Source organism: Suricata suricatta, chromosome 11 (assembly GCF_006229205.1).
Source record: "Suricata suricatta isolate VVHF042 chromosome 11, meerkat_22Aug2017_6uvM2_HiC, whole genome shotgun sequence".
Lineage (NCBI taxonomy): Eukaryota > Metazoa > Chordata > Mammalia > Carnivora > Herpestidae > Suricata > Suricata suricatta.
In genome coordinates, this window is record NC_043710.1 from 15,003,082 (window position 1) to 15,027,367 (window position 24,286).

Sequence of the window (24,286 nt, forward strand, 5' to 3'; positions counted from 1 at the left end):
AGTCAAGAGGGCCCGACCAGGCCTGCACAGCCCATTCCTTGAAGGGCCTGATGCTGAATGAACGGCTTGCCAAGGGAAAGCACAAAGGATTCGGCAAAAAGTGCAATTTCTATGTGGGAAGGAAGTCCTCCCCAGACACCGACACCTCCTCTCCTCTGAATCCTTTCAGTACCTCGAAGGGAAAAGGAGGACAAAAGACGTACAAGAACTAAGCCTCTGAACCAAATCAAGGGCTTCCAGTACGTTGTAGTTCACCTTTCATAACCCACCAGCGTGTCCAGTCAGTTCTCAAAGTGCCAGCAAGTTGAGGGACACGGCAGCGTCAGGAGACGGGCTGCCCCAGGTCAACGGTGACCAGGACACTCAGAGAGGACCCCGCTCCCGTTTTCACTAGGACACAGTTGTCCTAAGTTTACAGCAGGATTTATTACTGTGGAAAATGGCCACAGGATTCCAGGGACTTGCTAATTTCTTCATAAGACCTTATCTACTTCATTGCCTATAGGAGGATAAATCCAAAACGTCTTCAAAATATAACCTGAGCCACAATATAAAATAAAAAGAAACAAATCCTTTCATGTTAATGCCTTGAGAAGTTTACAGATTATGTACCAATAAAATAAATCCACATAAATTCTGAAATTCTTGGTGGATACACACCTGAAGCAAAAAAAAAAATCTACATTAAAAAATCAAAAGTAATTACAGCAGCAGTATAGTGAAAAGAGGTTTTAAAAATAATTACATCTTTGATACAAATTCAAACTTTGTACACCTCAATTCAAAGGAATGACTGTTTTAAGAGTTTAGTATATATATATACAGTAGATACCGGTATGTGTCACTGTGGATACACTAAAGCCAGTGGACTTGGAGGGAGGAGGGATGAACTGCACACTCTGTCTTCACACTGAAGTCTTCACAGATTGCCACGCTTTGAAACACACACACACACAGACACACAGACATGGACACACTGACACACATAAAATGCCAACCTGAGTAAAACGTTACTAAAAACCTAGAGCTTCGTGAATCACTAAATCACATATTGCACCTTTAAATAATCCTTCTTACCAAATACAGAAACGAGAAAAAGGCTAAAACAGGGACAAGAGAAGGAGATTCTATCACTGTAGGGTTCCTCTGCGTCCCTCCCCTCCCCCCAGAAATTGTCAAGGTGATACGTGGCTTCCGCTTTCACTCAACCAATGGGCTGAAAATGTGGCCAACAGAAGTATCTTTGGGGCAAACTGGGAGGGAAAGGGGAAAAAAAGAATAGAGCGCAAAACAAAGGGTGGGAGGGGGAGGCCTCCTCTAGTCAAATGAGAACAGGAATGTCACTGAGAAGGCTGAACCTCAGATACTAGACTACTGTTTAAATATTCCTTATATTCCAATTATGAGATTCAATACAAAAATAGAGATATCTACTGAGTTTTGCCTGTGGAAGCATAATTCAGAAAAGGCACATGTTCAAATAGAAAACCCAGGCAGAAGAGGCAACACGGGCCCCTCCCGACATGATAATCATCCACAATTACGTATTTTCCATCAGCTAGATTCCAAGATACAGTAGGTAAAAATAGATCTCTGATACTTAAAATATATTCAACCCAACACAATCCTGGCTTTAGCGTGTGAATCATATAAAATAGTCTTTTTTAAAAAGAATCTGTTTTGAAAAAGAAAAAAAAAATCATAGCTCACTTTTCCTGGTGTTCTGTAATTCTCAAGAAAAAAAAAAGTGAACTCATCCCATTGGTGATCAGGAATGTAGTTGATTAGCTCAACACCCATCCACAGCCCCTGACAGCCCCAACTTCTCATTTGTCATGTTCTACATGTGCAGCTTCACACCCTCAAATTAGTTCTAACGAAACAGAACAAAGAATAAGATATTAGACATATAAAAACATGTCGACATCGGGGCATTTTCCTCTGCTGTGGGTGTGACGGTCCGGTTCACTCCAGAAAGGTTTTACTTTGGAACTAGGCGATGTAACCATTTGTCCTTCCAAACGCAGTCACTGGTGCAAGGTTTTCATAGATTGTCATTGCAGTGGTGTTCTGGTAGATGAGATCTACTTTGGAGTCCTTCTGGGATCTGATGATATCCAAAACACACTGGTTGAGGAAAACATACTGGTCCTGTTAGAAAAGTAAAAAGAGAAAGCAAATGAGCAGAGGTCCCAGAGGTTAGCGCCCAAGGTTATTTTCAGATTACCACCACTCCCCCAAACCCATCAACCCCACAAGGAACAAGGCCAACCAGATTTTCTTGGCTAGTGAGCATGTGCAATATAAGGAGTAACTCGTGATTCTCAACAAAAGGGACAGGTTAAGGGGAGTAATCTGGGGAGAGGTGGGTGGGGACCACCCTCAGGCAAGCTTGTCAGAATGCGCAGGTAGCCATTAAAAAGAGGAAGAGGAAGAAGAGAGGTATATACTAACAGAAAGCTATCCATGATGCTCTAAGGGGAAAAAAAATCATGGGGCAGCAATATATATAAAATAAGATCCAATTTAACAAAAAATACTCCATGTGTCAATATCCAAAAAATATAAAAAAACCTTTACAATTCAACGTCAAAAAAAAAAATCTGGGGTGCCTAGGTGGCTCAGTCGGTTGAGTATCCGGCTTCGGCTCAGGTCATGATCTCATGGTTCGTGGGTTCGAGCCCCGCATCGGGCTTTGTGCTGACAACTAGCTCAGAGCCTGGAGCCTGTTTCAGATTCTGTACCTTCCTCTCTCTCTGACCCTCCCCTGCTCATGCTGTCTCTCTCTGTCTCTCAAAAATAAATTTTAAAAACATTAAAAAAATGTTTTTAATCTGGTTAGAAAATGGGCCAAGAAACTTAATAGACATTTTTCCAAAGAAGACACCTAGATGGCCAACAGACACATGGAAAGATGACCAACATCATTGATCATCAGGGAAATACAAATCAAAACCACCATAAGGCATTACCTCACACCTGTCAGAATGGATAGTATCAAAAAGACAAAAAAAAAAGTGTTTGTGAGGATGTGGAGAAAAGGGAACCCTTGTGCACTACTGGTGGGACTGTAAACTGGTCCCGCCACTCTGGAAAACAATATGAAGGCTCCTCAAAAAATTAAAAGTAGAAATACAATTGTGATCCAGTAAGTCCACTACTGGGTATTTATCCAAATAAAACAAAGCACTAATTGAAAAAGATATATGTACCCTTATGTTTGTTGCAGAATTATTTACAGTAGCCAAGATATGGAAGCAACCCAAGCATCCATCAATAGATAAACAGATAAAGAAGATGCAGTATCAATGTACAATGGAATCTTACTGAACGATAAAAAAGAATGAGACCTCCCCATGTGTGACAACATGGATGGATCTAAAGGGTATTTTGCTAAGTGAAATAAGTCAGACAGAGAAAGACAAATACCACATGATTTCACTTATGCATAGAATCTAAAAATCAAAACAACAAACAAAAAACAGAAACAGACCCATAAACCTAGAGAACTGGTGGTTACCAGAGGGGAGAGGTGAGGAGGCAGAGGGGAGAGGTGAGGAGGCTGGGCACAATGGGAGGAGGGGAGTCGGAGGTACAGGCTTCCAGTTATGGGATGACTAAATCACGAGGATGGAAGGGACAGCATACAGAATACAGTCAGTGGTGTTGGAATAACCCTGTGTGGTGACAGGTGGTAGTTATGCTTCTGAAGAACAGAACAGAACATAAAGACTTGCTGAATCACTCTGCTGCACACCTGAAATTACTGTAACATCGTGTCAACTGTACTCAGAGTTTTTTTTTAAAGAGCACTAGCCATAAAAAAATACTGTGTGTCTGTGTATGTGTGTGTACATGTGTTTCTCCACAGATGTACATACAGAAACCTATAGTGATATACACAAACTGTAAGCATTGGCTACCTCTAGGGAAGAGAAAGGAAAAGAGAAAAATATATTCTATATAATCCTGTTTTGTTAGATGTCTTTTAATATGAACAAGTTTACATTCTTTTCAAACTACTGAAAAAAGGAGCAAGAAAAGAATTTGTGGGCAGGTATAAGATTTCTGTGTTTCTCCACAGGAAATAAAAGACTGAGTCCTACTCTACGTAATGATAGCCGAGAAAAATAAAATCTCTTCTGACCAACACAGGAGGAGGCGAACTCCACTCCTTCTTCTACAACCATGCTGCTCACCCCAAAGCACATGATGTACTCAGGCCTCCAGAACATTCCCTGCTAGACTCAAAAACACAGCACATATTCATGGAGTTCTAAATTGGCACAGGACAACAGCCTGATACAAAATTAATATTCTGCTCTCATCCTGGTCAAGGCACATTCCTTCCCACAGCATTGAAGAAGGCTATTTCCCCAAGATGTCTGTTGAGAACGTGACTTGAAAACAGTGTTTATCAGGAACATTTCAGGGAAAGCCGAATCCCAACTGACGTTGTAGAGAGCCCGCACGCCGTTTCTCGGGCGGCCTGCCGTCCCCCTGTGACTGTGACCATTGAAGGTTCGTTTCCATTCGCAGGGCTGGGTCAGGATACACTGCTGTATGAACATTACGCTCTTTCGTTCACACTGTTAACACCTGAGAAGTCCGTTTCATCAGCTTATTTTAAGGATGGTCAGACCTTCTCAGAAAGAAAGTGTGAAGATACAGTTTTAAAGAGTTTAAAACCCAGAAGCCAAAGTTCAGAGAGCTGCTAAGATTACTGGATGAGTTAGTGGCCCCAGGTAAGAATCCTGATACCATCTCTGTGTGTACTGTCCCGTTGCTGATATCAGTACCACCATATTAGGTAATTCAATTGCAGTTAAGGATCTGAAAGAAATCCACTGCTACCTCACAGCCCAGAGCCAGAAAGACCTAGAAGGGTGAAATGTTTCAACACAAGTAGGTGATATGATGCAGCCTTTTGAAAGCAGACTGCCAAACACAGAGCTTGGCCTCACCTCTGTCTGCACCATTAAAGGCCTGTGCATTCGAAGGTCGTACACAATCCCGTACACATCCACAGTGTTCTCATTCTCGATCTGGTAGATAAGACGATCAATGGCAATGAACGTGCCTGTCCTTCCCACCCCGGCACTGAAGGAAAAAAGACATGAGCACATCACCATGGGGTTACCTCTAACGTAAAACGTTCAAATGTCCCCATTTGTGCATATATCTTGCTCCCCTCCACTATCAATGCCCAGGATCATTAAACATTCACTCACCTAAAACCTCAGCAAACTGGATTATACTAGCTTGAAACTAGGGCCCAGACCCGAAAGTTCATTTTGAGTCAAATACCACAAATAAAACATCCTACTAGAGCTGCTTGAATCTAGTCCCATTCAAGTTGCTACCATAACCTAGGATGTCAAGTTTCATCAATTTGTTCCCCATAGGGTAACAAAACCCCTCTTTTCCTAAATTAATTCCTTCAGCCTAAAAGCTCGCTAGTTGTCTTATTGTTCTAGAGCAGGATGTAGGGGCAAACGTTTTCTGTAAAGGACCGGATAGAAAATATCTTTGGATTTGCAGATTAAATGGTCTATTTCTGCCATTATAGCATGAAAGGAACTATAGACAATATGTAAACAAAAGGGCATGGCTCTGTTCCAATAAAAGTTTCTTTATAAAGGGATTGTGGTCAGTTTCACAGGTGTAGACTTGCTTCCAAACTCATGAAGTTGTACACATTAATTTATGTGCGGTTTTTGCATGCCAAAAAAAATGTTTTAAATAAATCAATAAAATGAAGTAAAACTATGCATTTCAACTTCATTAAATAACAAATCAAAATGCTGAATGGAGAAGCAGGTTGCAGAATGAGGTATATATCATAAAATCTGGTAAAAGTTTAAAGCTATATAAAACCACAGAATTACATACATACGTAATAAAATATAAAAGCATGCAGGGGAATGATTCAGAGCAACTTTAGGACCAAATTTAACTGTGTAAGGACACTGATCAGTAGCGACTTTATATCTGGAACATATTATTAACAAAAAAGAAACATACATGGCCTCATGCTATAGTTTATTAGATCTTTATTACTCTATATTTTTGTAAGGTTGAAATATTTTATAAGAAAATGTTACAGGGGCACCTGCATGGCCCAGTTGGCTCAGCATCTGACTCTTGATCTCAGCTCAGGTCACAATCTTACAGTATGTGAGTTCGAGCCCCGTATCAGGCTCTGGGTTGATGGTGTAGAACCTGCTTGGAATTCTGTCTCTCCCTCTCTCTGCCCCTCCCTCACTTGTTCCCCCACCTCTCTCTCAAAATAAATAAATAAACTTAATAAAATGTTGTAAGTAAGATATAAATTAGAATATATTACAGTTTTCAAAAAAAAAAACACAGGCAACCTACCAGATCTGGCCCAGGGTTCTAGTTTGCCAACCCCTGTTCTAAAGCCTCAGGGCTTGGGGAACGAGTCCATGGTCCCTTATCTAAACCTTTATTAAATTTCCAAATGCCTATTGCATTCCCTCTTATGCCTTGCTCTTCTGAAGTGTCCACGTTTATAATGACATTTGAAATCGGTCACACGTGGAGCGTCATCTGCACACCTGCAATGCACCAGAATGGGAGACCCCGGAGGGCTCTGCTTCATGTAGTCACGGACAAGGTACCGGAAGTTGATGAGCAGGTCAGTGGTGTCGGGAACGCCATGGTCCGGCCAGGAGGTGAAATGGAACTGTCGCAGAGGGTGACTCTCACTTGTCTGGAGCTAAGAACCAAGAAAAAGAGAAAAAAGCAAGTGAAACGGAACAGAACCTGGGGCCTGAGCTGCACGGGGTGGCTGACAGGTAGCTAAACAGGAGTGGTTACAACTAACAATTGCAAGGTTACACTGTACAGACTCTGACGTGCTCATCACATCCCTGCAATATGCCCAAGGGGGAGGGTTTATCATCCTCCTGGAAAGATTCTGAAAAGTGAATGGAACCCCCCAACATCAGCCCAGATGCAGTACAAGCGCCTCGTCCTCCGATCCTGAGTTTCGACCTTCCTCTCCCCCTGCAGATACCTGCCAGTAACGTTCTCACAGTCTCACACCTTCTTAGAGCTTCATGAAGCCCATCCCTGAGCCCACATGGCAAGGTCATCAGCCAAAAAAACCAAAAATGAATTATATTGATGCAACTCTGACCATCAGAACCTTTGGGGCAAGAGCGGCCTCGCAGTCCACGTGCCTTCCAGACAGACTCAGGAAGCGGCAGGCAACTGGTGAGCACGGAGGGAATGTTTAGAATTATAAGAGTTGGAGAAAAGACCCCACCCCACCCCCCAAAAAAAGCATCTATTTCAACACCAGACAACAGCTATGCTCTAACAGTTAGTTATGACACAGACTGGTTTCCTACCACAGGCTGAAGCATGTACCTTTAATTATCAGAACTCCACCCGGGCTGGGCCACTCTAGCCCTGCATTCAACAGTTCTCATTGTGTCCACCTCTGGCACTGACCTCACCCCCCATGTACCTACATCTGGACTGCAGGCATTTCCATCTCCTTATGACAGCTACCTTCAAAGCTTTTTTTCTTTTAGCTGTAGATACGTTATAAAAGCCGTGCATTCATATTGTTCAAAATATGTTAAACAGCAGGGTGAAGGGCAGAGGGAGGGACAGGGTACTGGGAAGTCTAGTACACACAAAGGTGACATTCACAAATTTAACCGAAAGTATTGATCCAAAGAAGGAAAAGCAGCTATGTGAAATAAGGAGAGAAAAGGGTAGGGGAGTTCAGACCTTTCGGTATTATATCTCTGTAGCCGGGCAAAGGGGCTAGTGCTACAGTGGCGGTCAAAGGAAATTTTTAGTTCTATCTGTTGCCTTCCCACTTTTAAAAAGGAAAACAGATCTGCACCCCCCACCCCTACCCGATGGTTGTGTCGGTTAAGTATCCAACCTCTGCTCAGGTTATGATCCCAGGGTTCGTGGGTCCAGGCCCCTCATTGGGCTCTGTGCTGACAGCTCAGAACCTAGAGCCTGATTTGGATTCTGTGTCTCCCTCTCTCTGCCCCTCCCCTGCTCACTGTCTGTCTGTCTGTCTGTCTCTTTCTCCCCCTCAAAAATAAACACTACTTGGGCACCTGGGTGGCTCAGTGGTTAAACATCTGATTTCAGCTCACGTCATGATCTCACAGTTCATGAGTTTGAGACTCACATCAGGCTCTGAGCTGACAGTTCGGAATGTGGAGCCTGCTTTGGATTCAGTATCTCCCTCTGTCTCTGCCCCTGCCACACTAGGTGCTCTGTCTGTCTGTCTCTCTCTCTCAAAAATAAACAAACATTTACAAAATTTTATTTAAAAATATTATTTTTTAAAAAAGAAAAATAGATTTGTACATTTTGTGTAATCAAAAATTACTATTTTACTAAATGCTATGTGGTATCCTGGATTTGATCCTGGAACAAAAGAGGGCTTTAACATAAAAATGTGAAATCTGATGAAGTCTGGAGTTTAGTTAACAAAAATGGTAAGAGTCACAGTAATTTTGTTTAAATGATGTGGACAATTCCACCCTTGATTCCCCTCTACAAGGGCAAACCCCAAGCACTGAAAGCAACAGAGGATAATCCAATCTGTTTTCAATGGACGAAAGCTATAGAAATACATATATTTTAAGGTTTCTCAACCATTATTATCAGTGTGTGATAAGGACAAATCCTCCGAAGGACAAACTGAAATGTTAACTGAAGCCAGGACGTCTGAGACACAGCCAATCCGTAAAGAACTAATACCTCTGTATCCATGACTTATGGAATCTTCAAGGATAATTCTCGTAAACCACAACCTAACCTACCAGCACCCCCATAAAAGTCAACAACACTGAATGTACTTCCAGGCTTTTCCTTTGTGCACTAGTCACAATTCGTATAAAATTTTGTCTCCTGGTATGTTTCACTTAATTGCATTCTCATGTCTCCTCATGGTAATTATGCAGTCTACAGAGCCATCTCTTCTAATAGCTAAATAATGATGCACGGCTAGATAACCTATAGTTTAGTTATGCATCTTCCAAAGGCCAGATAGCTGCACGGGTTCTAAATTTTCCTCCATTATAAATAATGCTGAGATTCCTCTTTGTGAATATGAAGCCTTGTCCTATATTTCATATCATTGCTTTAAGACAGTCTTAAACGTGGAACCACCAGATCAAAGGAAAGTGGTCATTTTTATAAATGCATATAAACTGCAGAATGGTTATACCAATTTACATGCCCACCAAAAGATATCAATGTTGCTTCATTATCTCTAAGCATCCTTAAGAAAAAGGACAGGGGCACCCAGGTGACTCAGTGGGGTAAGCATCTGAGTCCTGATCTCCCCGCAGGTCATGATCTCACAGTTTATGAATTCAAGCCGTGCATCAAGCTGTGTGCTGAAAGCATGGAGGCTCCTTGGGATTCCCTCCCTCCCGCCCTCTACCCCTCCCCCACTCAAGTTCCCTCTCTCTCTCTCTCTCAATATAAATAAATAAACTTTAAAAAAAAGAAAAAAAAGGACACACAATCTGACTACACAACATAATTGTTTTTTAAAAATAATTTTGGGGGGTTAAGGCCATGTGAATATGCCCTGAAATCCAATTAATGTAACTGTTCTCATAACCTGTTCCCAAGGCAAACTACCATTCCTGGTAACACGTTTGCAACTAAATAACCCAAAAGGGCCTTGATTTATAGCAAAAACTCTATGAGCAAGTCACCTGAAAATAGAAGGAACAATTACTATTGCTGAGCCATGCTCTAATGATCCATTTCATTCAGGAATAACTTATGAACAAAAAAAAAAGAAAGAAAGAATAAAGAAAGATGGAACGAAGAGAAAGAAACAAAGAAAGAAAGAAAAGAAAGAAACAAAGTCAAGGAAGAAAAGAAAAGAAAAGAAGAGAAGAGAAGAGAAGAGAAGAGAAGAGAAGAGAAGAGAAGAGAAGAGAAGAGAAGAGAAAAAAGAAAGAAAAGAAAAGAGAAAAAAAAGGAGACAAGAAAAAGAAACAGACTGATAAATAGAACAAACAGGGAAAGTGGGTCAGGGAATGGGTGAAATAGGTAGAAGGGGGCTAAAAGGTATAAACTTCCAGTTATAAAATAAATAAGTCACAGGGATGAAAATACCGTGTAGAGAATATAGTCAACAATACTGTAATAACGCCATATGGTGACAGAAGTGACTCTACTTATCATGGTGAGCACTTGTAACATATATAATTGTTGGGTCAGTGTGTTGTACACTTGAAGCTAATATAATATTATACGTCATCCATACTTCAATGAGAAGAAAAAATAACTTAGGAAATTCCTCTTAATAAAGCAAAACTAAAAAGTTGCCTTAGAGTGTATATAGATAGTTTTATTCTGTAAAAAGAGAGCAAAAGTATTTTTCTGATGCATTTAAAAAAACATATTGCTTAATATCAACCTAAAAAGTATCACCGCAAAATTAATATATGGTCATCTTTCCTGAGACCTATCCATCTTGGCCTCTGACTTACATTTTTCACTGTGAAGTCTCTGATGGTCCACTGTGGAAGAACAATTTCTGATGTCATCGCCACAGTTATGTCCCCATAGTCCTGAGCTTGCTTGGAGGGCCAGTATTCCTCGCATTTGGTCTAGAATAAAATTGTATTAAAAAATTGGGTCACATCATCAACCATCAGTAAAGCCTCCCAAGGGAGACCAGATATTGAAAACTGGCATCAGAGGCTGGATTAGCCCCCTAGTTGGGTTCTGTCTGACTCCCAACATTGTTTTCTAATTTACAATTATTGCCAACTCTTTTAAAATTGGGAGGTTTCTCCTAAAAATGAAGACTTCTGTCTTCTCTTGAGAAATCAAACGATCTGGCCAACACTGAGCCCCAATTCCTGCATGAAAATGGATTTAGAGCAGAGCAGCCATTGTCCCTTCTCTGGCGACACGCTCTCAGCCAGCTCCACGTGGCCCCTGGAGCAGCCAGGCCATAACTGTTCACTGAACTAAATTCAGACTGACCAATTACCCCTTGCAGCCAGAAGAAATGAGGACTTCGCCCAATACTTTTAGATCCATGCTAATCACAACACAAATACAGACTCCAATAAAGAGAATCAAATTAAATCACTCTGGGTCTTTGATTTTTATAAGTTGGTGGGCAGATGTGAACAGAAATAAAATCAGAAAACATCTGCTCTCCAAGAATATCTGAATCCCCCAATTTGGTAAATGATCTCTCTCTCTCTCTCTCTCTCTCACACACACACACACACACACACACACACACACACACACACACACACACACACTCCCTCTCTCTCTCTCTCACACACACACACACACACACACACGCACACACACGCACTCCCGCCCTCTCTCTCCCTCCCCACCCCCTTCTGGAGGTATACTCTACTGCACGTGGCTTCCAAACCTATCATCTAACCCACCTGTGAGGTCTGCTTTGCTTTAAAGACAGATGCCCAGGCCCCACCTCCACGGCTTCGGACTGTGGCTAGGGACCTGTATTTTTTAGAAGATCACAGTTTCTAAACCACTAATCCCAGGAAGAACACACGTCTTAGACACACAATGACATAGAGCTGATGCTCAGCTCAGCCTCTTCCCAGCTGGGTTTCTGTTGCCATCCTATGGGCAAGTTCTTAAACTCTCTGAGCCTCAGTTTCCCCATCTATACAATAATTATACATGAGGGCTGGCATAGGAAAGATATAACATTAATGGAGTATCTAGTGCAGAAAATCCACTAGCTCCCTTCTCTTCCTCCAGAGTCAGTAAATCCAATTCCCTCCTGACTACGATGAACAATGGCCCTCCTAAATTCATCTTCTTCACATTCTCCGTTAATTTAACTGCGTCATTTTCATTTGTCTAACAGATATTTATGAGAACGTTCCATGTGCAAGGCCTGGGCTTGAGAGCACGTAAAGTTTATCTGCCTTCATAAACAAAGCTCTTTCGTTTGCATAACAGCCTATTCTCCAAACGCAAGGAAGCGGTGGAGCTTGAGCTTCTGTTTCACAAGCAACGTGAAGTTGGGAACCGCTTCTTACTGTTCTTCGTAAACTTTCCCTCCCCCATCCCCAGCCCCTAGCAGAGCACCCTACACATACTTGGGACAGGATAAACATTTGCTAAATTAAAGTTAAAGAACATTAAAGGAGGTTTCAGGGCCCCTGGGTGGCTCAGTCAGTTAAGCACCCAACTCTTGATCTTGGCTCAGGTCATGATCTCATACATCATGAGATTGAGCCTCATGTCGGGCTCTGCGCTGACAGTGCAGAGCCTGCTTGGGATTCTCTCCCTCTGCCCTTCCCCTGCTCACACACTCTCTCTCTCTCAAAATTAATAAACTTAAAAAAATTTTTAAGAGGTTTCATTGGGTTCCCACAATCACATGGGCAGAGCGACTCTAAGAGTGGACCCCGGAGCAGCAAAGCAGCAGCACCGAGAACAGTCCAAAACCCAGCCCAGACGTCCTGAACTGGGAGCCCTGGGGGTGGAACCACCATCCAGGGGATCCTGATAGATGTCAAGGTCTGAGCAGCACTGGCTTAGGGAGTAAACCCCTATTCTCCAATGAACAAACCCACAGGAAAACATTCCCTGAGCAACATCGAGGTCCTATGCCTCGGGCACAGAATTTCTGAAGTCAGCCCATGTCTTTCAGTTCCCCTTAGATGCATTTATGGAGACATGGGATTTTATTACGAGAAGAAATCTTATCATTGGTGGAAGCAGCTGGGAGGTTTCAGGCCATCGTGGGGGAGAGGGGACCGCTGAGGTTTATCTGGGGAGAAGTCTGAGATTTGGGGTAAAGTAAGGGTTCCAGGACTAATGATTGGGTTTGATCACCGAGTTGGTCGAATCTGATGAACAAGCTGGCTGCTTAGAGACACAGAGCTGAGAGAGCGGGAGCTGTTCCTGCTCCAGACCTGGGAGCTTTGCACTGAGTCACCCCAAATCCTGTTACTTGTAACTCTAGTGCAGCAACCTCATGAATATTTAGCCACACAAGAAGGTAATGATAAAATACTTTTTTGTTTGGGGTGCCTGGGTGGCTCAGGTGGTTGAGCATCCGACTCTTGGTTTCAGCTCAGGTCATGATCTCGTGAGTTCAAGCCCCACGTCAGGCTCTAAGCTGACAGCACAGAGCCTGCCTGGGTTTCTCTCTCCTTCTCTCTCTGCCCCTCCCCCATTTGTGCTATCTCTGTCTCTCTCAAAATAAGTAAATAAACTTAAAAAAATACTTTTTTGTTTAAATTGATTTTTATACTTTCAGAAGAGAAAAAGATAGAAAATGAGTTTCTAAGACCAGAGGGGCTGATGTTTGGGGGTGTTGTCTTTTTTAAAAAATGCTCCTTAAGATACCCTTTCACCAGGGCACCTGGGTGGCTCAGTTGGCTAAACGTCTGACTTCGGCTCAGGTCATGATCTCACAGTCCATGAGTTTGAGCCCTGCGTCGGGCTCTGTGCTGACAGCTCAGAGCCTGGAGCCTGCTTCAGATTCTGTGTCACCCTCTCTCTCTCTGTCCCTGCCCCGCTCGTGCTCTGTCTCTCTCTCAAAAAACAAACATTAAAAAAAAAATTTTTAAATATCCTTTTCACCACAGCCCAAATGAATTAATTATTTTAATTTAATAATTTAAATCAAAGATACTTACCCTTCCCTGTTCGACACATTTGGTCAACATAACAATAGCATATACATTTTTCTCCCAAACCATACGCCAAAAGTCTTTCAGAGTGTTGGGTAAAGGCCCTTGTGTGGCAATGAAATCTTTCTTGGAATGGTAGCCCTGAAACATGGAAAGCGACATCAATTCAGCATCAGAGAAACAAAGAGGAGCCCTGAAGATCCCATCCTTACAAGCCGTGCTGCAGGAACATCCCCTCACTTACGGGCATGTAGTTGGCATTGATGTAGTCGTCAGTTGAATGGGACTGGACAGAAAGCTTGACACGGGAAATATCATCTATGACGTTAAGAGAAAAAAGGTCCTCATTAGAAGCAAATGTTTGAGGAGAGTTACATATAAGAGAGTTAAGGACTAAATGGCAACATATCCTGAAGGTGTGCCGCGTAGCCTTTTACAGAAAATGAGGTGACCTCACTTGGTCCTCACAGTCAGCCTCTGTGACTGGCACAGAGAAGTTAGGCAGTTACCCGGCAAAGCTAGTAAGTGGCAGAGTCAGGATTTGACCTCGGGCAGCCTGGAACTGGGGCGCAAGCTCCTAACCACACCAGACCGCCTTCTGAGACAACACAAACCCACTACTAGGAGCATCCTCGGGTGTGTGCCGTGAGCCAGGGAGTGCACTGAGCAATTTCATTTATTCCTCAAAACCACCCTACCGGCTTGTGTGCCCATTTTACAAATGAGGACACTGAGGGTCAGGGGGATGAAGTGACTTCTCCCAGCACTGACGTCTGGTCAAGCGCAGTCCGAATTCAAATCTAGGGCCCTTTCCATCATGGCAGGCTAAACACCCAAATTTGTATACTTTCTCTATTTTCACAGAAATGTCATTACAACAAGACAGTACCAAATTCCAGAATAAACTGAATGTGCAAGACTATAATGGGCGGAAAGATATAAGACACAAAAATTCTCACGTTTTCTAAATACCAACATCTCAAAACCGCACACACTTGTCCACTCAAGAAATGAAATATCAACTTGAGAATTTCAAATGTCAGGTGGAGTCGGCAGCAGCAGCACATGTGTCCCTGTCTTTGAGTATATACTATCTCGTCCTCCTCTTGGACAAAATAACATGACAGTTCCAAGCTCGGTCACCAACATGACTCGCAGCCTAGAACTTTCTCAATAAGAACAGCACCCGAACCCTGGATCTGAAAACCTCTGCCGCAATCGCAAGATCAGGCCAGTGATCCTGGGCTAACCCAAGGCGGGCGGGTGGAGGCAAATCCCACTAGCCTGTTTTTCAAAGCATTTTTCCTGGAGTAAGAATCAATGTCTGCTGTCACTACAATGGGGATGGGGGCGGGGGGTAGGGAGGTGATGAAGAGAAAGTGCAGGAGCTAAAAAAAAATCCTGAATCTAAACAGAAGTTAATGTTTTATGCCAGGAAAAAAAACACAGCTTCAAATATAAAAAGACAATGTCTCTAAATGCCCTGGTGTAAAAATGATCAGCAGAGCCTATAAATTACGGCTGAATCAGAACACAGCTGTAATCGACTGATACTTCTTTGTGCCCTGATTCCCATCCGGAAGAGAGACCCGCAAAGAACTTTTCTGTGGAGGAGGATTTACATTTCATCTTAATGGATGATGTAATAAATAATTCTTATTTTAAACCCGATTTGTCATGAGCCCCATGCATTAGGCAGATATTGTTAATTCTCAAAATGCAAATTCAAATACAATTCATATTTAGCTGTGGGATGCACTCGGCCAACCAGAGACATATCTGGACAAGCAGAAAGCACTACTTCCTGCCCTTCCTTTCCAGAACTATGTTAGCTGAAGTAAAGGGGCTTTGAGATAGAGGGGATAAGAGCATAGACTCTAGTCTTTTCCCTGAAAGACATGAGAGACCTAATCCAGAGCCTGGCCTGCCTGCCACGGGCCTCTGTGTGACTTTGGACAAATCACCTGCCTACCCTGTGCCTCATTTTCCTCCTCTGCAAAATGCATATGGTACCACCTACTTCGTAAGGTTCTCGTGAGGCCTGGCTTCAAAGGAATATGCCTAAATCCAGGGCCTAGCACACCGCAAGCGACTCTGCATAATTGTGGAAGTGGCTAGAAAGTATCTTGATCGCACTCCCCTCCACTGAGAGAGGGGGGATGGCCAGGGACAGACAAAAGGGAAGATGGTGTAGATAAAAAAACTCACACGGCAGGACGTTATTATAGCGATTCTTTCCTCTGTTCTCGGCCAGTTCCGCTGTATATTTAGGCAGACTAATTCCAACAAGCTTCAGATCCTGAAAACAAGTGAGTTGTCCGTTTAGCTAGTGTCCGGATGTTATTTATACGGAGCATAGCACAGCAGAACAAAGTGGGAAGGCAGAGGTGTTCTGAGTTAAAGATATGTTGAAGGTCTAACCCCAGGGATGGAGGAATGCAGCCTTATTTGTCATCAAAATAAGAAGAAATCATGGGGGAGGGGGGGAAGGAGGCTTAATCCGACAGGACTGATGTCCTTACAGGAGAAGAGAAGGCGCTGAGATACAGACACGGGAGGGGAGACAACCATGCTGAGGTGAAGGCAGGCAGAGGAGTAGGCTGAAGCCAGGCGGGAGCCTCTTCTAGAGGCCTCGGAGGCAGCACAGCCCTAACAACACCTTGATTTGGGTCCGCTGGCCTCCAGAACTGTGGCAGAAGGATCTGCTGCTGTTTTAGTGTTTTGTGACCACAACCCTTGGAAACTAATGTGGAGGTTAAAATAAAAGAAAAAAGGATAATCCTTGCCTTCCAGGCGCTTACACCCCGGGAGAGGGGTGCAGGCAGAAATAACTAAATGTCGGGGCGCCTGGGTGACTCAGTGGGTCAAGTGTCTAACTTCAGCTCAGGTCATGACTTCACAGTTGGTGAGTTCAAGCCTCGTGCTGGGCTCTGTGCTGACAGCTCAGGGCCTGGAGCCTGCTTCGGATTCTGTGTCTCCCTCTCTCTGTATCCCTCCCACACTTAATTGTCTGTCTGTCTCTCTCTCTCTCTCTCAAAAATAAATAAACAATAAAAAATTTTTTTAATTTAGTAATAATTCACATTACAATGAGGAAGAATAAACACTGCAAACCAGTGATGGGCACCATGTCACAGACGAGACAGGCAGAAAGAGAGAGAATTTAAGTTCTCCTGAGCTGTGCTCTGAGTTGCATATAGGTTGAATGGTGGCCCCAAAAAAGCCAGAACTCCATCCTAATTCCTACAACCTGTGGACGTGACTGATTTTGGAAAAGAGTCTTTGCAGATGTATTCAAGTTGAGAATCTTGAGGTCCGATAATCTCAGATTATGTGGGTGGGTCTTAAATCCAGTAAGTGTCCTTACACAGGAGATACCCAGAGGGAAGCCACGGGGAGGGGGAGGAGACCACAGAGAGCGAAGTGACTTAGCCCTAAGTCACGGAATGCCTGGAGCCCTCGAATTGGAAGAGCAAGCAAGACCTTCTCCCCCAGAGATCTGGAGGGACCACTGCCCTGCTGACACCTTGACTTTGAACTTACTATAGCCTCCAGAACTGCAAGAGAACAAATCTCTGTTGTTTCACGCCACCAGTTTGTGGTGATTTGTTACGGCAGCAACAGGAGACCAACGCAAAGAGGGAGTAGATCAGTAAAGGCAGAGACCACAGCAGGGCGGCCCAGTGACGGCGAGTGCGCGCCAAGCTGCTACGGCGGACTGACATGCAGAAACTTTCTGCAGGGCTTCACAGAATGCTCAGGAATCAATGTCTGCCACACAGCAGTCAAGCCCCAGCCCGGAAATGCCAGCCCAAACAGCTTCCTAATTACCCCAGTTAACCCATGGACTTGAACTTGAATGCCTAGTCTGTCTGTCTGTCTGTCTCTCTCTCTCTCATCTTCATTTATCAACAAGATTAAACACACAAACCACCAAAAGGGAGAGTACATGTAAGTGCTCACTGCCCACAGGGCCACAGTAGGACCCCTGGGGTACCTGCCGGAGCTCCTCTCCCCTCTAAAAGGGCCGCCTCTTACCCAACGCTTCCCCACGCAACAAAAACTGGTGGTTTCCCAACTTTCCAGAGAAACATAAAGCAGTTAAAAATACATTATTTACAACCACGTACTTCATACTCTTCCGCAAACCCACAGTTGGAGTCCGCTTGTTGTTTCTTAAAGTAGGCTTCAAAATTCTCCACTCTGATTAATTTTGATCTAAGAAAATAAAAACTTATTAGGACGTTTTTACATCCAATGAAGTTCATGCTCAAATCAGAAAAATACAAGTTATTATAAAATTCAAGAGGCTACTCACTTTTTAGGTCTTCATCACAGAAAGGGAAAGAAAAAAATAAGCAGTTAGAAACACCAACTTGATCATGACTCTGGAATTGATAAACATCTTCCCAAAGAAACAAAAACCAGAGTATAATGGGGGGAGGGCATGTCAATATAATGTTATTTACAAAACACTGAAACGTGAATCAGGAAATCTCCCTTCTAGCTGTCATGTAGCTGATTGGCTTTGTGACTTTGCACAAGGTCTCCTACCTATTGATGATAACCCATTTATCTGTTCTTAAAAATCACTAAATATGAAAATATGAGGGGTGCCTGGGTGGCTCAGTCAGTTAAGCATCTGACTCTTGATTTCAGCTCAGGTCATGATCTCAGGGTTGTGAGATAGAGCCCTGGCATCAGGCTCTGCTCTAGGCATGAGCCTGCTAAGATATTCTCATTCATTCATTCTCTCTCTCTCTTTCTCTCTCTCTCCCTCTCTCTCTCTCCCCCCTCCTTCTGACCCTCCCTCAACCCTCACTCATGCTCTCAAAACAAAAAATCACAAAATACATATTTACTAGTAGAATATGGAAGATTCTACTTGCCATAGTACAACACGGCAAGGAACCTGACTAATGAACAGAGATTCCTTGCAGAAAAACAAAGCTAGCAAGAACTTCCACATGATCATGGCCATATGTGTCAATTGGGAAAAATGGCAGCAAGTTCCATCAAAAATTCACTATAGGGGAACCTGGGTGGCTCAGTCAGTTAAGCATCCAACTCTTAGTTTCTGCTCAGGTCATGATCTCACGGTTCATGAGTTCAAGCCCCGCATCTGACCATACAGAGCCTGCTTGGGATTCTCTATCACTTTTACTCTACCCCTCCCCCGCTCGCTTGTCCTCTCAAAATAAACTTCAAAAAAATATAAAACAATAAAAAATAAAGTAAAATAAAAATTCTCTAGATAGTCACTAAGCAGGTTGAGGGATAAATAAAGCCATAATTCCAGAGACTTACTTAATTTGAGAAAAGGATAGTTCATTATTCTTTGCTTCTTTCCTGTTTTGAAAAAAAACAAAGACCCATTAGACCAAGAAAGGGCAATTCTGTGTGTTTGCCCTTCAGTGTATCTACAAAATGCCTTTCCTTTGGGCATTCATTCATAAATGGTACTAAATCTCTTCATTAATACTAAGCTTAAATCTAAGCAGCAAACACTGATTACAAATCTGGGAAGTGACTCTTTCACAACATCCATAAGTATGGAAGAATCTTGCTCGAGCAACTTTTAGGAATATCTTTAGGTAAAAATACATTAGCAGCTGACCCATTGATAAAGCCAGACTCATTTTTTTCAGAGGACTTTCTGATGAGTTAAAGAAGTAAATCAGAAAACATATCCACTGTAGGTAAGGAGGTAAAACCTGGCATTCTCCTGCATTGCTGACTAACCTCATACTGGTTAAAAAAACCAACAAACGTCTGGAGGGCGCCTTGGCAGTACATATCAAAACTGAAAACATGCATCATACACACTGTCCCAGCCACCGCCCACCTTGGAATTTAGCCTAAGGAAATAATCAGGAACGTGCCCAAAGATTACCGTGGCAAAAACACAAAACCAAAGAACAAACCTGAAAACACCAGGAAAATGGGTTGAACAATTTCTGTACAACTGAATGCTCTGTAGCCACTTAAAATGAAGGTTTAAAGCTGTCCACAAAGTCTCAAATAATAACGCAGACTAGAAAATAATACACGTAACATGATTCCACTTGTGTGTGAGTTTCATAGTCCTATCAATGTTCAGAGTCATTTTGTGCTGATGATGAACCATCCAATTTCTTTGCTCTTCTGTTATTTCTTTTTTTGCCACAAGCACGTATAACTTTTATGTTAACAAAAAACAATAAAGCTGCTTTGACCCCTCTGTCATAAGACATTTTTTTTTAATCTGCTGTCAGCCCAACAGAGCAAGATGGTGGCAGAGTTGCATCAAGGAACTCTGAGCCAGAATGAAAGTCCCTCGCTGGTGGCACTTGACAAGCAGGAATGAATCCCAGCTGATACATAGGCCTCAACTGCCACCCGATCAGGCAGGAGAAAGAGAAATGAAGTGCAAACACCAAGTTCGAGTTCATTGCCATGCTTCCCACACTGAGCTTGTGTCTACTCAAGCAATGGGGCTTTCAAGACCTGCTTCTTAGAGCCCTGTGAGTATGAGATTTGATGGAAGACACAAATCCAGGCGCGTAGTAAGCTAGCAAAACAGAGTTGTTATTTTTTACTATTTAACTACCTCAAAGGGTAGTTGTACAGATGACAACAGCGTACAGAATACAAAACGTGTTGACACACCGTATTTATTTTTATGCTCCTCTGTGTCACAAGTTAGGCCCTACGTCACAGACTACTGCAGACATTATGGCAAAGCTCCCTAACAGCTAGTCAGTCAGAGCATGTGTTCAAACTTAGCACCAACTCTCAGATGAAATCTCTGGGGGCTCCTGCGTGGCTCTGTTGGCTAAGCGTCCAACTCTTGGTTTTGGCTCAGGTCATGATCTCACAGTTGGTGAGTTTGAGCCCTGCATCTGCACAGAGCCCACTTGGGATTCATTCTCTGCCCCTCCTCTGCTCTCTCTGTCTCTCGAAATAAATAAACTTTTAAAAAAAATTTTTTTAGAAGATGGCAGAGAGGAAGGGAACTCTGTAAGCTTCGTCTGCCCCATCTATTGAACTCAGAAGGACATTACTCTTATCTGCAAGAGTGGAAGGAGAAAATACAGACTCCAGAAAGAAGACAACCTCAAAAATGCCTGAGTGAGTGAGTGCCAACTAGGGCGAGTGGAAAACGGGCCAGCCCGAGAAGGGCAGGGGAGGTGGGAGCCCCAGCCCAACACGGGGAAAGCACGCAAAGCCCCTGAGAGACAAAGGGAAGAGACAGAGAAACTGAACACGCTGATAGTACTGTCTCTAGAGAAGAGATAAAGAACGTTTTAACCCTGCACGGAGAAGAAAACTCTCACTCCATATATAACTGCTGGGTAAGCCCAAATCCTGGAACCGGTGACACAAGGGAAAAAACAGCCTCCACCTCTGCGCCATCCCGGCAGGGAGTCGGCAGCCGCGATGGCCGCACCAGGGGCAACACTTCGGTGTTGGCTGTGGGAGTGGGAGCACACACCTCATTTCCACAGCAAATCTCGCCTCCAGCATTCACCACGTGAATCCTGAATCCCGTCTGCCAACAGGGAAAAAACAGCCCTCACCCTACGCGATCCTGGCAGGGAATTGGTGGCGGTGGAGGCAGGGGAACGTGATTCAGCTGCAGCTCATTTCCGGCAGCGCCCTTGGCCTCAGGCAGCGGCAGCGTGAATTTCAGCCAGTGCCAAGATAAACGGATCCCTCCCTCTATGCAATCACGATCCCACCTGGGGGCTGGGAATTGGCGGTGGTGTCTTGAGGGCCTGCACTTCACCTCCAGCAGCGGCAGCACAAATTTCTGCCAGCGCCAAGAGAAACTGCTTCCTCCCCCTACGAGATCCTGGCTAAGAAGCCAGCCACCAAAGCAAGTACATTTCATCTGTGGTAACATAAAAGTGCATGGACTAGGATTTTGAAATGAGGCAGGCCTGGAAAATACAGCTTGGCTCAGCTGCGGCACAAGGAGATCAAACTGATTAGAGTGGCCTGCAGCACTTAGTTCCAATGGAGCTTGGGGTGCCGCAATTCATCCTCTGCAACCACCACAGCAGGACCTCCGAGAGGAGCCCTCAAGACCTACTACACCAAACCACACCTATCTGCGAGGGGGAACTGCTGCTTCTTTTTTTTTTGTACTTATTTTTTATTATTATTACCTTTTTTACTTTTAAAATTTCTTTTTAATTTTTACTCCTTATTTTTCTTTCTCCTTTCTCCCTCTTTTTTTCCCCTTCCTCTTGCCATCCAGATATATTCTCCTGTATCTCACCCTTATCTCTCTCCTCAACTGGTTATACACTTTTAGACTGTCAATCGTCCTTTGTTGTCTCTGCCCCTCTTTATTTGTTTTCTTCTCTTCTTTTCTTCTCTCTCCTCTCCATTTTCTTTGCTTCCTTTCCCCCTTTTAATTTGTTTCTTTGATTTGCCTGTGCGTTTGCATGCTACTGTTCCCTCTGTGTTTGTCTGTATGTTTTCCTTCTTAGGGCTACACCAAGAAACAAGACAAAGTGTGCATGACGGCAAGTCCCAAATATCGCTGAGTATGGAAATGAAATAATCAAAGGCACAGCAAGAAAAACTGAGAGACACCATTAAAAGAATATGTCCTGAAACGACAGGCCCTGGACAGTCAATGAGCCTCCTTTAACAAAGCAATACTAACAGGTACACAATGTACAACGAGCTTTTTAAAACAAACAAGAGACACAAAACTAGCCAAAATCAACAAACAAAGGAACTCTCCCCTGAAGAATCTCCAGAAAGAAGTCACAGCCACAGAACTGCTCAAAACATTTCTAAACAACATACCGGAACAAGAATTTTAAAAACTTGTCATAAAATTAATCGCAGGGGTTGATAAAAGCATCAGAGAAGCAACTGAGACAATGACTAGGAACTTTGAAAATAGGTGTGACGAGTTTAAAAAGGCTATAAATGAGGTGAATAATAAAATGGAGGCAGCCATCCTAAGGATTGAGGAGGCAGAGAGAAGAATAGACAAATCAGAATATATAGTTATAGAAAAAGAGGAAGCTCAAAAAAAAGGGAGAAATTGATCCAGGAGCAGGAAAGGAGAATTCGAGACCTGAGTGATACAAACAGAACAACATCAGTATCATAGGAATTTCTGAAGAGGAAGAAAGAGAGAAAGGTCAGGGATACTAGACCAATTATAAGTGAGAATTTCCCAAATATGGGGAAAGAAATAGACATTCAAATTCAAGAGGCACAAAAACCCCCTTAAGACATGATTTGAATCAACCTTTGGCACGACATGTCATAATGAAACTGGCAAAATATAAAGAGAGAATTCTGAAAGCAGCTAGGGAGAAAAGGGCCCTCACATACAAAGGGAAACCTATCAGAGTGGTTACAGACCTATCTAATGAAACTTGGCAGGCCAGAAAGGAATGCCAGGAAATCTTCAATGTGATGAACAGAAAACACATGCAGCCAAGAATCCTTTATCCAGCAGCCTGTCATTCAAAATAGAGAGATAAAAGTGTTCCAAAATAAACAAAAATTAAGAGAATTCATGACCACCAAACCAGCCCTACAAGAAGTCCTAAGAGGGACTCTATAAGGGAAATGTTGCAAAGAATGCAAGGTGCCAGAGACACCAGTATAAACATGAATTCTACTGAGAACACAATGACTCTAAACCCACATTTTTCGATAACAACACTGAATGTAAATGGACTGAATGCTCCAACCAAACAACATGGGGTAGCAGAATGGATAAAAAAACAAAACCCATCTATTTGTTGTCTACAAGAGACTCATTTTAGACCTGAAGACACCTTCAGGTTGAAAGTAAAGGGATAGAGAAATATCTATCATGCGACTGGAAGCCAAAAGAAAGCTGGATTATATCAGACAAACTGGACGTTAAAGTAAAGGCAGTAACAAGAGATGAAGAAGGGCATTATATAATAATTATAGGGTCTCTCCATCAGGAAGAGCTAACAATTATAAACATCTATGTGCCAAATTCCGGAGCTCCAAATACATAAAACAATTAATCACAGAAAGAAACAATCTTATTGATAAGAATGTGCTAATGCAAGGGACTTGAATACTCCAATGACAGCAATGGATAGATCAAACAGACAGAAAAATCACTAAAGAAGCAATGGACCGGAATGACACATTGGAACAGATGGAATTGATAGATATATTTAGAACTCTGCATCCTGAAGTTAGGAAATTCACCTTCTTTTCGAGTGCACATGGCACATTCTCCAAGTTAGATCACACACTGGGACATAAAGCAGCCCTCCAAAGTATAAACAAATAGAGATCATACCATGCACACTTTCAGATCACAATGCTATGAAACTTGAAATGAACCACAGGAAAAAGTCTGGAAAACTTCCAAAAATGTGGAGGTTAAAAACCACCCTACTAAAGAATGATTGGGCTAATCAGGCAATTAGAGAAGAGATTAAAAAATATATGGAATCAAATGAAAATGAAAATACAACAATCCAAAATCTCTGGGACGCAGCAAAGGCAGTCCTAAGAGGAAAGTATATGGCAATCCAGGCCTATTTCAACAACCTAGAAAAAGTGCAAATTCAAAATCTAACAGAGCACCTAATGGAACTAGAAGAGGAGCA

At 42.9% G+C, this 24,286-nt stretch overlaps 1 protein-coding gene across 7 annotated transcripts in view; it reads right to left on the bottom strand.

Annotated features, from left to right (window-relative positions):
• Nucleotides 1–407: 407 nt before the first annotated feature.
• The window catches only part of PTPRJ (protein tyrosine phosphatase receptor type J), a 121,283-nt gene continuing 97,404 nt past the window's right edge, over nt 408–24,286 (bottom strand). For 6 of the 7 annotated variants that reach the window (XM_029956350.1, XM_029956354.1, XM_029956352.1 and 3 more), the window contains 10 exons: nt 18,981–19,022; nt 17,992–18,000; nt 17,804–17,891; nt 15,882–15,972; nt 13,918–13,991; nt 13,680–13,814; nt 10,515–10,634; nt 6,579–6,739; nt 4,965–5,100; nt 408–2,151 (listed from right to left, as the gene is read on the bottom strand). In XM_029956350.1, the coding sequence (XP_029812210.1) occupies nt 1,993–2,151; nt 4,965–5,100; nt 6,579–6,739; nt 10,515–10,634; nt 13,680–13,814; nt 13,918–13,991; nt 15,882–15,972; nt 17,804–17,891; nt 17,992–18,000; nt 18,981–19,022 (1,015 nt within the window). In that variant the 3' untranslated portion in view covers nt 408–1,992. The remainder of the gene's footprint in view (nt 2,152–4,964; nt 5,101–6,578; nt 6,740–10,514; nt 10,635–13,679; nt 13,815–13,917; nt 13,992–15,881; nt 15,973–17,803; nt 17,892–17,991; nt 18,001–18,980; nt 19,023–24,286) is intronic. The other variant, XM_029956351.1, reaches the window with a different exon arrangement.